The sequence below is a fragment of the Magnolia sinica genome, chromosome 11 (assembly GCF_029962835.1).
Source record: "Magnolia sinica isolate HGM2019 chromosome 11, MsV1, whole genome shotgun sequence".
NCBI lineage: Eukaryota > Viridiplantae > Streptophyta > Magnoliopsida > Magnoliales > Magnoliaceae > Magnolia > Magnolia sinica.
Genome location: NC_080583.1, coordinates 5890586 through 5909264, shown reverse-complemented (window position 1 = coordinate 5909264; position 18679 = coordinate 5890586). Strand labels below are relative to the sequence as shown.

General features: G+C 38.1%; 1 protein-coding gene across 1 annotated transcript; it reads right to left on the bottom strand.

Moving 5' to 3' along the window:
• Positions 1–6200: 6200 nt before the first annotated feature.
• On the bottom strand, positions 6201–11855 carry LOC131218250 (la-related protein 6C). Its single transcript, XM_058212927.1, has 10 exons — positions 11032–11855; positions 9677–9758; positions 8807–8901; positions 8295–8366; positions 8098–8177; positions 7939–8020; positions 7527–7574; positions 7363–7431; positions 6828–6971; positions 6201–6743 (listed from the first exon to the last, which is right to left on the bottom strand). The coding sequence occupies exons 1-10, from the start codon at positions 11347–11349 to the stop codon at positions 6495–6497; spliced, it is 1239 nt and encodes a 412-aa protein (XP_058068910.1). The 5' UTR covers positions 11350–11855; the 3' UTR covers positions 6201–6494.
• Between the last annotated feature and the right edge of the window lie 6824 nt (positions 11856–18679).

Genomic DNA, 18679 nt, shown 5'->3' with positions numbered 1-18679 from the left:
AGCAAATCATAACTAATCATAAGTAGTCACAAAAGAATAACGAGTGAGGACTAAAATGAATAATTAAGACCAGTCCAAGGTAGTCAATTCTTCTTCTATCAAGTAAGGTTACATGTCCCATGGATCATTCATTGGCTCGGCCACATTTTCTTGTCCTTGTGTCAATGATTCAATCTCGATTATATCTTATGGTTTTTCATCAGTAAAAGATAAGCTAGCCAGGCCTAGTGAGAATTTTCATCATGGTTCATCACATTAAAATTAAAATAGTACAGTAATAAAAATACACAAAATAGCCTTCAAGCAATGCGGATGCATGAATTGAATAAATGTGTTAATGTCATGCAAATGTGTAAATGTATTAATGCATCAAGTGGGATAATTGTCCACTTGTTTTAGTTGGATGACCGTCAACCCACGTCTGCCACTTGGCAAGCATCTACCAGTTTAGAAGGTGTGGCCCAAGCCCACATTCACCTCTTGGGTGCGCTTCCACCAGTATGGTTTGCATGGGCAAGGCCTACATCTAGAGAGATCCCCTATGAAGACATGACCCGTAGCGCGCATGCAAGAGCTCAATGTTTAATTTCAATTATGTAGTTATAAACAAATTTATCACACACACATATATTTAATATTATAGAATAGAAACAACTCAAATTACAAGTAAATTGATGAAATCATCGACTAAATAATTCTTAAATGAGACAAATTAATTCATAATTTAATAACTTGTAACTCAAATAGTTTTAAATTAATTAAACACACAATATTAAAATGAATTAAGAAATTGAATTTATCAGAACATGAACGCTATATTAATTATAACAGAGAGAAACATGTCGAGATCACTCACTTACAATTCGATGATGATGATTCCAAATACTAATCGAAGTAGAAGGAATTAAAAGTCCATAATACAATCATATAAATGAAATCACGTTGTTGATCGTCTTACTTCATATGGTGAGGCCCCCTAATCTAATCAAAGTGGCTGACCACCATCCAACGATATTTAAATAATCTGGACATGCATAGTTACTTAAATCTATAAGTAATGGATCAAATCGGCTCGAATCAACAACCTGTCAATTGAATCGACTTGAATAGAAATTTGAACTATCAATCTTTAGATAATTTTTAACTATGCCGATTAAAATGATACAAATTGAAAGTCGAACCGACAACCTCTAGACTCGATCTGTTTTTTACGAACCGAATCAAAATTTTGTGAATTTTTCTTAATCTCATTTTTAAAGTCTAATAGTTCATGTTGGTTAGATCCAAACTGACCATTGTCCCTCTTGCGATCGATTCTGCGAGTGGTCCATTGATCAATCCGATCTGAAACCTCTATAGTCCACTTTATTCAAAACTACACAATTTTTGCGGCCCACCAGATGGTCAAATCGATCTGATATTCGAAGCTCCAATGTAGTTTGATCGAAGAAATCGAATGTTTTGTGTAGATCTAATCCCACATATGAAGGTGACCCAACACGATTTGTGTAGATCTAATCCCCAATGTAGTTCTCTACTCCAAGTTGCGAAGGTACCTTAGTAGATAATTATGTAATTGTATTGAATATTCCAGACACATTAATACAATGAGCGTTTGACTAATCTAAATCATTCATTCTATTGATTAAGGGAAATAAAATAAATTAAAAAAAAAAGATACATAAAAGGAAAAATAATAAGTTCACCGTAGATTAGTACAGTCCATCAGATGTTCAGATAAGCTCGTTTTATTGAGGTCTTTGCATATTTCAACCTCGGTACCGAATCATATATGTTCATAAGGCCGGAAATAATTCCCCACACAAAAAGCCATTTGACTCTTTGTGCTTTTTTTTTTTTCTATTTTCACTTCGTGCATTAGGGTTTTTTGTTTGTTTAATGTAGGATTTCTTATCTTTCCTCCCCTGTGAAGTAAGATGCATTAGAAATGAGGGAGATAAAATAAGGGAGATAAGACAGTAATCTCTGTCAAATTTAAATAATTTAAATTTGAATAAATTCTATTTTATTACAAAAGTTACGGTAGTTACGGTAAGTGCTCGAAATTAGGTTCATTCCAAAATGTCCAATTTGCCCTTATTGCAATTATATATCTAAAACTATCCAAATCACATGGTTTTGGTGGGTGGTTACCTCCCTTTTAAACAAAAGAAGAAAGAGAAACATGTGAATCTTCAAAGCCTTCCCTGACAAGACTCTTACCTACCCTTTAATACAAATACTGATCAATCACTCAATCTCTACACACGTAGCGCACTTGCACAAGATCTGGACCGTTCATATGTTGGGCACTACTATTGATGGGCCATATGCAAAAAAATCACACCATTCGCATGATTTTGGTTACCATGTAGCTGAAAATCACCAATTTAATATTAATGGTCGCAAATTTTCCTAATTGATTTATTTTAAATTCTGTGGAAGTTGTTTAATTGGTGGATGTGAGCTTACCATCATCCATGGTAGGGCCTAATGAACGAAAGGTCCAGATTCCATGGAAAGATCAATGTTGTATTAGGAGCAGTCAATGATGCTGGCATACAGGTGGGAAGAGAGGGAGAGAAGGAGAGACAGAAGAGGAAATAAATATGGGCATTTTGGTCATATTCAAAATACGTTATACAATCCGTATGCAATTCGTATGGCTAGCTAACGGTAAGAATTTATTTTTACTAACGGCCAAATGTTAGGTGCTTATTTGGAAATACTACAAAGGGTGGGCTTTAGGAGGAATTTGACCAAAGTATAAGGTTTTATATGGGAAAAACCCTATATTTTATATTTTTAAGTTTTTAAAATAAAATTAACACTATCATGTTTTATATTTGTTGGTTTTATGAATTATGATATTTGATTAGTATAAATAAAATAACAGTATAATATTTTTTTTATATATTTTTTATTATTTGTAAGTTTTTTAAATAAAAGTAATACTAATAATGTTTTATTTTTTGTTAGATTTCTAATATTTTGATTAGTTGTATAGTTTGGGGTTTTTATGATAAAATTCATCATTAATTAGGATTTACTAAATAATGCCCCAAGGAATCAGAATTTTCAGGTGATGCTTTTTGAGGGGTGCAATTACTAAATGCTTTGTTTGCACTTTTTCTTTAAAATGTGATAAAGTTGGGAACTATAGGCCAGCGTATTTTTATGACATCCAACCCTCCAACATAATCCCACCACTATGACCACACCAGCAAAAATATGGCTGATTAAATCATCATATAGGGAGAACATGATTTTTGGTGCATTTGTGTGTATGTGTGTGTATTAATGGCGTGGGATGCGCATGCACTTATGGTCGATGCAAATTCATTATACTTGAAGTAACTATATTATGTGAGAATGCAAATACCTATGAATATTATGTTTAGAAATTTTACTTGAAAGAATTTTATTAAATGTTCCAATATGATTTTTAAAAGTTTTGTTTAAGAATACAATGTGTGTGTTAGCTTTTATTTAAGGTGAAAATAAAATATTATGAAAGAAATTGTTTAACAAGGCTGTAAGATTAAAGAATATTTCAAAGGAATGGAGGAAAAGTATCATGATACTTATTTACAGGAATAAAGGAGACATGGAGCTGCACTAAAGGCTTGTTTGGCAGCATGGGTTCTAAAGGATTTGTTGAATTCCTACATCAAGGTTGATTTGCAAAATTTACTCGATATCACTGGTCACAAAATTAATTGGATTTCACAAGACTTAAAATTCACGTTGCCAAACAAGCGCTAACTATCATGGGATTAAACTTATAAGTCATACTACAAAACTTTTGTTAGCCTAATTTGTGAAATAATAGATCATCATATGCAACAAACATATACATATAGGGAACTATTCACATACCCTAATGGTAGTAGTTTCTTTAGAGTGAGCAATTGAATAAAGGTTAATGTGTGAGACGAATATATTAGAAAATCAGTTTCGATTTATGCCAGTGTGGACGTTGGATCACTCTCACGCTGATGGCAGTCTTTGAAGGGTGTTTGTGAGTGTGATTGTAAAGAGGTTTCGTTTGACTAGAATCGCCACTAGCCAGTTAATCAGATTTCACAGTTGGCTAGATCATGTAGAAACGTTAAGATGAAGAATCCGAGGATTCCTTGTCCTAAGCTGACTCCTTGATTTGCAGTTGGAGATTCTAAATAAGGAACTACGGTTACAAAAAAGGAAGATGTTAGGCACCTACTCTGCCCATACAAGCGTACGGTCTATAATGACCTTAGAGATGTGCCTCTTGAGTTTTATGTGATTGTCACGTACCAATCGAATTAATTGAAATTTTTAGCTGATAGCTATAAAGGTAGCCATGCTTTATGGGATTGGATGTTGGTAAGTTAAAGAACAACATGCTCATACGATGAACGTAGTTGAAATGAGGATGTTGAGATGGATGAGTTGCAAGACCATGAAAGATAGAATCAGAAATAAATGCAATTAAGGGAATTAGGAGTAGCAACAGTAAGTACCAATGAGGGAAAGTAATATTAGATGGTTTGGACCTGGTCAAGGAGACCAGGAACTGCAGCTATACATTCTGGTGCAGGTCAATCTTGGCTAGCTTAGGTTTGGGACATGACAATGGTAAAAAAATGTGATATCTTTTTAATAGTATGATTTAGTTGATGAAGGAGAAGAAATGAAGAAAAAGTTGCAGTGATGACACCTTGTGGTAGATATTCCTATTGTAATTTATTTTGTATCCTATTACCAAATAAATCTTAACGGCATCGACAAATCAAGCAAGCTTGTTGGGCTAGCAATAGCTACAAGATTGCGTTCAAAATATGAGGGTGAGTTTCGTGTTGCTTACGAACAACAAATGTCCCTGTTATGTAAGTGTGGGGCCTACAATTGGTTTATCCAAGCTATTGATTTGATATCCCCCATCATGGATGAACCATTCCCAAAAAAATCTCTCAAATTGAAGATCCTAACTAGCAAATCTTTCGTCATTTCTCCATAGAATGTGACTGTTGGTGTCTTTCTACTTAACAATGTATGTGCCAACAATGGAAGGTTAGAGTTGATCAAATGAAGAGATCTTTTGGGCATGGTTCATCCATGATGGGGGCCATCAGATCAATGAATTAGATAAATCAACCATGGGTCCCACATTTACGGATGAGCTACCACAAAGGGAAGCTTGGCCTCTGAATATTTTACTTTCATTTCAAATAACTGAATTGATGCCTTGGGATAGTCTCCCATTCAACTGAATTGCAATTATTAAACTAACAGAGTGAAAGTGACCAAATTGCAGTTTCCTTAGCATTCAAATCCATGATCTGGAGTTCACAATTCAATTCAACTTTGAACTGAGATTTGAGGTCTACTTCTACTCTATGAATTCAGGGAAACATCTTTAGTTCTTCCATTTCTCTTGATTAAATGGATGTTCGCAATTCAATTCACTTTTGCATCCAAACAGAATGCAACCATACATACACACTCCCTTCTGCCATGACTCAGCTGACTCAACTCGACTCGAGTGAGCTGGTTCAACTCATATTACTGATTTTTTTCAAAACTATGCCACTCGAACTAAAGCAACCCACTGGCACTGCACAAAAGCAATAGACGTTTAAATCGGATATGCTGATGGCCTTATTCAATATAAAGCATGCGGCCCTCCCAATGGCTAGATCAGCCCGATTTCTATGCCTGGTGATATTAATGGTGGGACCCACCATTTGCTAGGTTGGATGGTAACATGCTGTTCAGTTTTATTTATGTAATAATTCCTCTACATATGACTATATTTCAAGACTGTATTATTTAAACAGAGCCAATTCTCCCAGCCGAACCCGAACCAGCCAGTCATTGAGTCAACTCAGTTGACAACAACAAAAATGAATTCAATAAAATTTTAAAAATCCGAAGGCTGTATTTGGATGCGACATTCAATCAAACTGCAATAATCAGCTCAATTTAGTGGTTTTGATCAAATTGCAATTATATGTCCTAGTATTCATATCAAGGAACTAGGCTCCGTATTGCAATTGCATTATTTTCAAGTTGCCTTGAAAGAGGAATACTTCCACATTATGAAATCAAAGGAAGGTAACTGCATTTGGGTCATCTCCACTTAATTGAACTGATAAGTGCAGTTCCATTAGACGTGCATCCAAATGCGGCCTAAAGCACAATTCAGCGGAACAAAAAGAAACAGTGATTGATGAATGAAAAATCTTTATTGTGTACATGAGTGTGAGAAATTGTACATCTCACCTTATTAATAGCAAAAAAGAAGAAAGAAGAATAACTCAAAAATAAGTTATTAGCTAGATTTTAATTGGCCAAAGAAGATTTTGAAAAAGAAAATAGTGATCAAGGGACCAAAATTTGTCTCGAACATCTACATAGATAGTATACATCTAGAATTACTTATAGATTCGATGGCCTGATAGCCATTACGAAGTTGCTGTCTGAAGAACCGATTTTGAAGCATCTGGACCCCATCAGTCTACAGGTGAATGAGATAAAGCAGGGCCCACCGGCTTCCCGCGGCCCATGGTGAAACCACGTGTCCCATCTGGCATTCTTGGCCCCCTGGTTGTCTGCTTGCTTGATGCTTCCAACTGGATGAGGTTGCTTGGTTGAGGGGATGAAGCGAGGAGCCCACGGCCATTGTGATTCTGGCCACGCCCGCGGGACTTACCACGGCCTCGAGCCCACCCTCTTTTTGAACTGCTTGTGCTATCATCGGCCTAGGAAGACATGATCAATAACATTATATTTATAAGGCTGTGCTATTACTACGCGAGTTTATATAATATTGCAAAATCACTTACATTGTTCTCAGATGATGGTTGTTCGTTGGTTTGGCGTGGGGTGTCCTCCAATGCTTCGGATGGCAGTGGAGGTACCTCATCGTCTTCAGAATGCCCATCGAAATGGTCGTATTCTGACTTTCTGTTCCTTATAACGGACCTCGGCTGTACATTCGAAGATGGTTTTGAAAATAAATGATTTAAAGTGTACGATGTAAATAAATGGTGGGACGATCAATCAATAAATAAAAGGGCTATTGAATTGGAAATCTTCCATTTGGATGTCGACTGAATCGAACCACAATTTTTTTTTAAAGACCCAAGTCACAAAAAATGAGGAACACATCTCAAATTGCGATTACAGTCACTTCGAGTCCAACCAGAATTGCACGGGCACGAGATTGGGGTTTTGGTTGTCATTACGAATAGAAATGACGCCAGTTCACTATGGCCATTTCCTCCACAATGAATTGAATGAATTGTGATTCAGTTCGGTTGAGCATCCAAACGCACCCAGCAGCCAATGATCGTAATCATGGGCTAGTAAGTAGAATACCGAGCGTCTAAGCAGCAGTCTAACACGGAGGCCTTTCCGCCAGTTCCGTTCGTCATTAAGCTTTTCAACCTGATCAATGTTCAAATACTCTCAAAATCATATAAATATGGAAGAAGCTAGAAAAAGGGCTATTCGATGTTCTAGCAATGCGAGGCAACACTTACCGCTTTCTCCGCCTGCTCGATTGTCTCATACTCCACAAGAGCGTGCAACTTAATTCGAAAAATGGATGCCAATTCAAGAAGATGCAAAGAGTCAGAGAAATCCATGAAACACCAAAACCACGGAACATCTTGATTGGACACATCACTTGTACATTGTATCGGGACAATAGATTTGGTGGGCCACCACAGGGCAAGGCACCAGAATGCACATAAGAAGGGGCGATCATCTCAAAAGAAGGAGAGTCCACATCCAGCAGGAAAAACTCACAACAATCAGATGGTTAGAGTTGTCCAATCACCAAAAACTTTGGCCCGCATGGTGGCTAGCTGATCAATGGTCCCAATTATGCAGGCCGCAATAACATTTCTTTACATATTACAGTAAATTTATTGGATGTGATTGATGCAATACCTTGTTACTGATAAGCACATCGCCTTTAGACGATCTTGAAGCATTGGATTCCTGAGGATGGCATATTCGGATGGTCTTCACGCTGTTCGTAACAAGAGAGCTTCTTGAAATGGATCCAAAACCCATAAATCTAAGCATGAAACAGAGAGAAAATGTGACCTTCCAATGACGCCGAATATTTTTTCAATGTTTTGGTGAGAATAGTCCTCGGGCAAGTTTTCAACCACAACGATACGAGACTGCAATGCACGAAAATTATTTAAATCGCACAGAAGTATTTCAATGAAGTTATGCATGCAAATTACACAATTGCATGTATGCATTGTGCTTTTGGAGGTTTATCACATTAGAATAACCTGCAATTCTTCTTTATCTCTATCAGTGAAGAGGTTTTTCCGTCTTACTTTCTTCCCGTCATCACTCACGACCTACAAGAGAGGATGGTGTTGAAATAAGCCCTTCTGATGCTGCTTGCGAGACTAGGATTTTGAGTCCTACTGTCCCGCATGCGCCGTTGTGTCACATTTATGCGTGATCAAGTACCTCGTTGGGTGGGCCCCACCATTCAAATTTGTTGTGGTCATCAGGTGGGAAACGAGTGTAGACTGATTGCAGACCTTTGAGCTGTTTTAGTTGTCCATCTTTTATAATATACACATGGCTTACCTGATGACCCGACAATGGAAGATACTGGCGAGGTCCACCTGATGAACAACCAGACACATGCAGGAAAGTAGGATTGAAATCTCATGATATTTTCCACCAAATTGAATTGCTTAATGATGAAATGTTGTGAAATTTCATTATATTTGGTGCAACCAAACACACCCCGAAAAAAATGCTCAAGAATTTGAAGAAATCAGCTTACAAGCTTCGAAGATCCCCGAAGTGCTGTTGCCAACATCTGATTGTTACTGATGAGGGACTTCATTTTCTTTGAAGATGCAATGAATGATATGGGAACTGTTACATTATGCATAATAAATCGGTTTGTTATAATTTAGATTCAGACCATAATAATTCCCAAGCAGTTTCCATCATACAAAACACAAGGTCTCAAAAACCACTATTTTGGGGCATAATTGCAGTAATGTTGCATTCAAGACAGAAGAGATGACCAAGGTGGGGTGGACAAACAGACCCCTGATTGCAAATCCATGTGTTTGTGATGGCTCTGAATGATCAAAATTTCAATCTCACTTCAGTCATTTCCACTTTGTTAGAATTGGAATATTACAATTCAATTTAGTTGAGCATCCAAACACAGCTTAAACTACACAACATGCAAAATCTCATAGTTCTGTTCCACAAATGTACATACGTGCCTATGTGTATATAAGATGCTAATCTCACTTTGGTCATTTCTGCTTTGTTGGAATTGAAATATTGCAATTCAATTCAATTGAGCATCCAAACATGACTTAAACTCCAGAATGTGCAAAATTTCACGGTTCTGCTTCTAAATACGTACATATGTACATATTCGGGTATGGATGTGGATATAGGATGCTAATCTCACTTTGGTCATTTCCACTTCGTTTGAATTGAATTATTGCAATTTAATTCAATCAAGCATCCAAACACAGCTTAGACTACAGAACACACAATATCTTATGGTTCTGCTTCTACATGTTTGCATATGCGCAAAGGATGCTGTTTTCTAAGAGGAAATTCTCAATGGAGTAGAAAAGAAGATCCATTTTCTTCAATGGATATCTTGTATACAAATGGTACTCACCGTAGCCTTCGGCATCTTTGTTTATAAGCTTTGTCACTGACTCATTTGCAATCAAACTCGCATCGCTGAATTGATATTCTGCCTGTTACATTCACCATCTTTAGGAAAAAAAAAAAACTGAGAGGAAATGCCAAGGCAAGCAATTACTGCCAGGATAGATTAAAGAGGCAATTTCCAGCGTTACATGCAAATGTAGCACTTGTGCACGAGATCCTAGCCATTCACCAGGAGTAGCCACCATGAAAATGCTTGGCACCAGGCCAGTTCAGTCATCAAGTGGGCCGAACACGGACAGTTGGAAAACGCCCACATGTCTATATCTAATGAACACATGGCCTACCTGATGAGTGGACAAGCCTAATTCGTGGGCCAAGGCTTGTTTGTGGAATGACCCACCTGACGGATGGCCCAGATCTCGCATCACATGTGACAGGTTGGCATACATGTGCCACTCACTCTATCCTACCATAAATTTCTGTAGCATTTCTCCAAAAAAAAAAAAAAAACTCGCTGGTGGTGATATCATGAATGATGGGCTGAAGAAAACCTATGCTTCATAGATTGTGAGATCTGATTTTCCCTTCATGGTTAAATTCATTAACATCCATATTTGAATTTTTGCAGCGATTATATGCACGCCGATATTTTGAATTCGTTCTCTCTCATACAAACAGAGACACCAACAGAGCTCATCAAGAGTCAGAATCTAAGAAAGCTTGATAGGCTAATCACCCCTTCTAAAGCTCCAATACGAGCATTCACCCACTTAATTATATCAATTGATTCATGCGAAGATAGTTTCAGATGACTTCGATGGGAGGACAGAACCCAAGAAAACCAATTCTCATCCCATGAAAATAGAACAGGAAAAAACCAAAGGAAACTCAATTCACAAACTCTTTAATGAGATCTTAAACCAGTGTTTTTTTTTTTTTTTCCATTTGGTTCAGTAATCTGTACGGCAAGGCCACCTTTTGGCGATCGAAATAATCCAATTGATCGATTGGCTGTGGACGATTAAGTAAATCTTATTTTCCTCCACCCATTTTCAGGCCAGTGGTGAGATGGCAAGGATTTTTGGAAAGGCGCATCTCTTTGCAGCATCCGTCCATGGTGAGGTCCAGATCCAAATGTTCTGGACCACTGAAAGGTGGGCCACACATGCACAAGATGGCCACTGTGTCATACCAACCATCATACATTTCCTCATCATTTTTTAAAAAGAAATAAACTGAAAGAAACAGAGAAACTAAGTTCGAAGATTTATAGTAAGAGCTAAGGAAAGTGTCAATAATTCATAAGAAAAACTGAAAAAGAAATGATACCCAATACTGGTTGGGAAGAAACATCGATACCTGTTTTATAATCTTCTGCTTTAGATCGTTGCTGAGGAAATTCTTTGAAGATTGGGGTTCCCCGATGCTCGAATTGGCAATCAGCTGGACAGGTTCTTGCTCCCCGACATAAAACCAATCTGATCCGCCGCCGATGAAATGGAAGCATGGATAGAAGTAGCCCGAAATGGGCATCTGGGTCTGTGTCCTCGGGACAAATTCCGGCGCCTGGGCATTGAATTTGAACGAGACTGTCGTCATCGAGGAAGTGCTCGTCGTAGATTTCATCTCGTTTTCTTTGGATTCCTGAATCTCTTCTTCTCGGTTTGCATGTGCCATCTCTCTCTCTCTCTCTCTCTCTCTCTCTCTCTCTTGTATTTTTTTGTTTTTTTGTGGTGGGAGTGACAGTTATTTTGTAACTGTTTTTTGAGATTGAATCCACGTTTCCCGCCAAAATCTGAGGGAAGACTACATCAGCTTCTCTCTCTATTACACATTACCGTTTGCAATGTGGGGGTTTGACCGGATTTTACAAGGTTGGATTTTGATGAGGGTATTTTGGTCATTTGAGGTTATTGAGGTTTATATTAGTCTTTTTCTCATTCTTCAAGCCCTAAACACACGCAACCCTTACGTGCCAACGTGGCGTATGCATGTCTGATCGGAGACGTTCACCGAGTGGGCCATGTTGTGAATGTTTGTTAGATCTGAATCCAGATAATATACTTATCAGGAAAGTTTTCTAATTTCACAAGCGTGTAGAGCCATACACATCCTCAGGTTGGCACACGAGCAAATATGAAAAGCGTGTGTAAGATCTGAGATTTCATACTGTTGGAAATAACGTTTGGATCTGATATATTAAAAAACATACAAGTTTAGGTGGGCCACAACGTGTAAATTAAATTGATGGTTAAAATATTTTCTAGCCATTCATTAGTTTTGGAATGCTGTGGTTCACCTCAAGTGTAAAATGGCCTGATTTTTTTGTCAGAGGATCTAGACAGTGTACCTCACCTATTGGAAAGCTCAGATCTCACACGTGTCACAATGGGACACATTCGCCCTTGTGTGGATGTGTTTGGCACCGGTGCGCGCGTGGATTAGCTAACCTCTTTCTCAGGTGGGATCCACGTGACCTAACGGGACGGGAAGCGGATTGGCTGGCGTACCACACACCAGCTATATAGCTGATACGGGTACGTGTCGTGCGAATACAACCGCTAATGATACTCGAGATACGAGTTCAAAGGAGATCAAAGTTACATGGGCTCAAAATGATGTATTTATTATATCCACACCGTTTTCGAGATCATTTTAGAGCATAATACAAAAGAATGAATCATATCCAAAGCTCAACTGGACCACACCACAAATAACAGATGGGATAATATTTTTACTGTTAAAATATTACTAGGGCCACCATAATGTTTATTTTCCATCCAATCTGTTCATAAGGTTACAAAGACCCGGATGAAGAGGAAAAACAAATATCATATTGATCCAAAACTTCTATTACCCTAAAAGGATTTTAATGATAGATGTTGAATCTCCCACTAATTTTTGCAGCATGGTCCCACTAATTTTTGCAGCATGGTCTACTTGATTTTTATATTTGTCTTATTTTTCAGGTCTAAGCCTTAATAATTGTCTTATTCTTCAGGTCTAAGCCTTTATAAGAACTCTGACTGGTGTACCACACACCAGCTATATAGCTGCTGTAGGTAAGTGTCTTGCAAAGATGTGCAAAGACGAGTACTGACGCTCAGTACACCTTGAGCTTGGGTTATACTAACAGTTCGAAGGAGATTGTAGTTACGTGGGTCCCATAGTGATGTATTTATTATATCTATATTGTTTATCTATTTTCAGAGATCATTTTAAAATATTATCCACAAAATGAATCATATCCAAAGATTATCTGGACCACACCATAAATAGTAGCGGAGATAATGATTTTTACATTAAACAATTCGCAGTGCCCACCCTAAGGTTTATTTTACATCCAATCTCTGGTCATAAGGTAAGAAAAACCTTAATAAAGAAGAAAAACAAATGTCATATTGATCCAAAACTTCTATAACCACAAAAAAGAATTCAATGGTAGACGTTTAATCCTCAAATGCTTTTTGCAGTGTGTCTACTTGATATTTAGATATGTATTATTTTTAGTGAAAAGGCTTAAGACGAGCTCGCCAAATGGATGGACAGTTTGGATACAACATATACCTCATGATCAAACCCACATAACTTGCCGACGTGAATGCATCAGCTATATAACTGGCATGAGGTACAGCCAATCCGCTTCCTAAAATAATATGAAAAAAATTAATGGACGGTGCAGATAAAACCTGTACTTCATGGTGGGCCCTCAAAGCCCTGCCTGTCCCGAGCTCGGGACCCCAAGCGGATCGGTACTACTTGGCCGTTTCTGGGTAGGAACGGAAAGGGGCTCTGAGGTGCCACCCTGATGTATGGATTTTATCCACACCGTCCATTAAATTTTCCATATCATTTTAAGGGTATAAGACTAAAAATGAGGCAGTTAAAGGCTCATGTGGATCACACAGTAGGGATTAAACACATATCGTTGAAAATTTTTTGAGGGCCAAAGAAGTTTTGGACCAAGCTAATATTTATGTTTCCAATTCATCCAGGTCTATGTGACCTGATGAACAGGTTAGATGGAAATTAACCGTCACGGTGGGTCCTAGGAAGGTTTCAACGGTGTGTTTCATTTGGCAAAATGGATGGATGGTGTGGATAAAACCTATACAACACGGTGGCTTCTCAAAGCCCCAGTCTATTCGTAGCCAGGGTCAGGCGGGGTGTAGCCAATCCGCGTCCATCGTTTTGGTAGAGGGTTATATCGGTCTTTTACTAGTCAAGAGTAATCAAATTCTATACGCATCTTCAAGCGCCAGAAACAAACGCACCCCACGTGATAACCTGGCACATGTATATCAGATCTGAGATGCTCGAGGAAGGTTTCCACGCTCAAAGATCCTTACCTTAACTGAATACATCCGTTCCTTTATGCAGGTGGACCACACATGAAGGAAAGAAATGGATACTTTAAGAAAGATTATAACGAACGGTCTAGATTCAATGTAGATACGTTACTTTCCTGGAGAATTTTCCGAAATGATTTTCTGCGATGGCATACATTTCTATAGGTACCATCTAATGAACGTCTTGGATTTCACATGCATGATCCAGTTTGGTACGTGAGGTGCGTTTGTATTTAGTGCTTGAGGATGGTGGATTATTATCATTCATCTTCAGAGCCGGTTTCACGTTTTCAGTTGGTTGCCCCAAGATCCGCACCGTTCATTCGGTGTGGCCCTCCATGAAATTTAAAATGAATATCTTAGATGGGATCTACGTGGAAGTATAATACAATGCTCCAGCTGAGATTTTGTACAGAAATTTCAGGTTTTCTATTTGTACAAGATGGCCCATTGCTTACTGATCCAAACCGTTGAGATGATAGGTCTCACCTTGATGGCCCATTCCCCAAAAGTCTCCCATACTGAGATTCTAGATGTGTGATAATTAGCCTTTGTCGAATTTGAACTGTTGCTGCATTTTTTTCAACCGTCTATCTGTACGGCCACCTATTGAAGGGGTAAGAATTTTTTCATTTGAGAAAATTTTGATGCATCCGCCGTCCAAATTAGGTCCTATCGTATCATCGGTTTGGATTACTAAAACATGGCCCGGCTTGGAAGAACTGAAAGCCCCAACGGGGGTGGTGTTGTACAAACTACGCAGGTGGCCAAACCCATTGACATGATGGGCTCACCATGGATGGCCCATGCATGGACGGCTTGGATTTCATACCTTGTCCAAATGCAAGGTCTTGGTGAAGGTTTCCAAGCCCCCACGCTCATCCTATGTGCCAACGTGGCACATGCATGCAAGATTGGACCTGTCCATGAGATGAGTCCGGCCTCATAGAGGCCATCGATCAAAAATCAAAGTGACCCGCTGATAAATTGAGTTACGGTTTATAAAATGTTTTCTTAAGACCTCCTTTAAAGGCCGTTTTCTTAAAATGGATTATGACGTCTTGAATAGGCATTTGAGATTATGTTATGGAATAGTGACGCATGAAGGACTAGAGGTCGAGCACCGGAAACCGTTCCGAATCCGAATCCACGTGACTTCCCTAGACTCCCCATGTATATTCATGAATTCACAAAGAGAGGATAAGAGAATAGAAAAATAAATTCTATAGAATTCAAAATTGATCAATGAATTGACTAATTTACACATGCCTTTTATTTCATTTATCTAGAAAAAAATTAAAATTTGTAACGATAAAACATAACGAATTTCTAACTCTAATAAAAATTCTAATTTTATTAAAATTCTTCTAAAACCTAATTTCTAAAAATAAAAATTTCAAATAAACTTTTGTTAGAAGAGTCCTAGCATAATTACGAGTTATTTCTAAAAATGAAGAAAATTTAAAACTCTAAAAATAAAAAAATATTAAAAATTTTGAAATTACTAAAAATAGTAATTTTTTCCTAAAAATTTGTTTTTGAGCTGAAAATACTCGTTTTCTGATGAAACGGACAGATGTGACCCACGATGTAGGTCGATTTACCTCGGATGACTTATTTCAGTAAAGATTAATAGGTTGTGCGCCATGTAACGATACCTGGACCAAAAGTTACGATCAATTTATGGTCCACATTCTTTGGCCCAACCATGCTACGAACGTATCTGTGACACATTTTACATCAACTAGTTATTTTATTAATATCTATCAAATATTTCTTAAAGGAAATTAAAATGGATGGTGATACATCTGAGAAATGTAAGAGTATATAAGATTAATGATAGCACATATAGCATTTATGATGCATGTGCATATTAACACATGTAACACATGAAGTTTTTGAAGATTGATAATGGTACACATAACTAGAGCTCTACATGAGTCAAGTTAGCTCAATCGACTCACTTGACTCAACTCGAAAAAGCTTAACTCGCCTCGACTTGAAATTGGATTTGCTCAGATCAAACCTCAACTTGAATCGACTCGGATCGAATTAGCTCGATGACTAGGTTATTTTGATATTGATGCTGCTCGCCAAGTGTTTGATGAAATGACTCAACAAAATATGACTGCCCTCATATCTTAATTTTGATGTTGCCTGCTGAGTATTTTATGAAATACCTGTAAAGTGTTGTTATTGTTTTACATTTTATGAGAAATTGAATATGCATTCTACATGTTTGAGAAAATGTTGCACATGCTTGAACTTAGCTTGAATTGGCCTGATTTGCTAACTGAACCGAACCGAGCTAGCCAGACAGGCTCGAGGATCGAGTTGAGCTGAGTTCGAGCTAGGGTTATCTACTAGCTGAGTCGAGCCAAGTTGTGCCAAGCTCAATTCGGTTGTACAACTCTGCCCATAACACATGAGAATGCTTAAGCATAGATGATAGCAAATGTGGTGTATTTTGTGATGATTTAGAAGAGCTATTCATGTTTTATCATTGCCATTTTGTTGGCGATGATGCTGCTTCCAAAGTTGGAGCACAAATTTGGCATTCCAATCCAATGGAGAGATAACATTGAGGTGTTATGGATCCTGTTGATGCAGAAATCTGGTTAGCCTTCCCTAAATTTGCAAAGCTGTACAAGAGACAGACATAGAAGACCTTGGCTCATGTAGGGGACCCTCCGATGCCTAAGTCAGAACTTGGGCCTAGTTGAGTAGTGAGGGTTTGGGGCTAGAGATTGTAAGTACCTTTCACCATTAGAGGCACCTTATTTATAGGTGAGGAGAGGCGGTGTCATAGATGGCTCTCATCCCCATTTGATAGTAATTTGATTATAATAGGATTCAGATTGCTTGTGCAGCGGATCTTTTTAGATCATTGGTTAGAATTTCGGGGTGATCCATGTGAAAGTCGGTTTCCGTGATCTTCGATCAAAAATGCGGACAGAGCTGATTGAGGTCAGGATGGGTTCAACTATCCTGAAGTAGTCCAAGCTAGGTCACAGCCGAAGTTGGTGCTGTATTCATCTAAGGATGAGTCTCGCCGACCTAAGGTGAGCTTGTTTCACATTGCAGTTGAATAGCGAAGGTCTCGTCCTTGTGTTTAGAGGTCGAGCTTGGCCTTTCCCCGTACTTATTCAAGGAGGTCGAGCTCGACCTTTCTCCAGTATTGGTCAAGGAGACGAAGGTTTAGCCACAGGATCACATCGATTACTTGTTTGAATTGTTGATCTGGCCCGTCTATAGTATAGGTCGGTCTATTTCCCCATAATAGTCTCTTTGAATGAAATGATTCTAGAGCTTGAATGTGTCTTACTACTTAAGACCGACGTGGTCGAAATTATTATCATATTACAAATAATAATAAAGATTGAAATCATATAAAATTATAACTTATGTGGTAAATTATAATAAAAAAATATAAGGTTTTTTTTCAAAAAAAATAAAATAATAATAAGCCCTCAATCATCCATTTCCCATCCATATGTACCAAGTAATACTACCATATCATAATAATGTTAGTGAATTCTTGTAAAATCTTTTAATAATTTTTGTATTTTTAATTTCTTTTAGTGTACAATCATGTTAGAAAAGTGGCATTTAATTATATAAACCAATAAAAATTTAATTATGTTGGAGCTTCCCATGAGGTCCAGTTGTGTAGGCCCCACAGTGATGTGTATCGGACATACACAGTGCATTTGGTGGATCCCCTTCGGTTATGGGAAACTGTAAAATCATGAATAAAACATCCAAAAGCACTTGTTGGGGCCCACTTGAGTTTTGGATATGGCTGAAACTTGGTGTCACCTCTCATCCAAGTGGGACACATTCAATGAATGGGATGGATTTCTAAACCACGTCTCTGTGAGCCCTATAAACAATCATGAAGATTTTAATGAGTGGATATTCACTCTCAACTATTGTCTATGGTGTGGCCCACTTAAGTCATGAATTAGCCTGATTTTTAGGCCACATTGCCACCATGAAATAAATCATTTGAGTGATGGGGTGGATGTCTGTCATGCATAACAATGGGCCCACAGAGCTCGACCTTAAGGGAGCTTCCCACGAGGTTGTCCTTATACCTTTTGCATGTAAAGAAGGCCAATTGGTTAGACCACAGTTTACAGTCCACTCAGTGGATTACATCCAGCTTCTAAATTGCTTGCGAAATCCAATCCTCCTAATAGGTTGGCCCCACCACAAGGATTGCCTAGTGCAGAAAAAAGACCTATCTAATCATCAATTGATCTGCATTATAGAAAACAATGTGTAACCATTGATAAATAGCAAAATACAAGTATGGTCCACTTGATGGTGGGCCTCTGGCTTAAAAATCAAGTCAATCCATGACTTGTGTGGGCCACACCACATACAAAAGTTGAGAGGGGTTGCCCTTCCATTAAAACATTCATAATCATTTGTTGGGCCCAACGAGATGTGGTTTACAAATCCAACCCATCCATTATGTGTGTCCCACTTGGATGAGGGGTCAGGCCAAGTTTCAGATGCATCCAAATTTTAGGTGGGCCCCACTAAGTGCTTTTATATGTTTTAGGAATGTCATCACATGGTTTTATATGGTATGGCCCACCTAAGTTCGGTATACGGTTGATTTTTGGGATATCCCATAATTTAAAGGGGAC

Excerpts from the sequence above, each read along its gene's own strand:
- LOC131218250 (XM_058212927.1), bottom strand. The coding sequence starts at position 11,349 with ATGGCACATGCAAACCGAGAAGAAGAGATTCAGGAATCCAAAGAAAAC. Across the intron at positions 8,367-8,806 it reads TTCGGGGATCTTCGAAGCTT|GTCGTGAGTGATGACGGGAA; the intron begins GTAAGCTGATTT and ends CCTCTCTTGTAG. Across the intron at positions 7,575-7,938 it reads ATGTGCTTATCAGTAACAAG|TTGCACGCTCTTGTGGAGTA; the intron begins GTATTGCATCAA and ends TTTCGAATTAAG.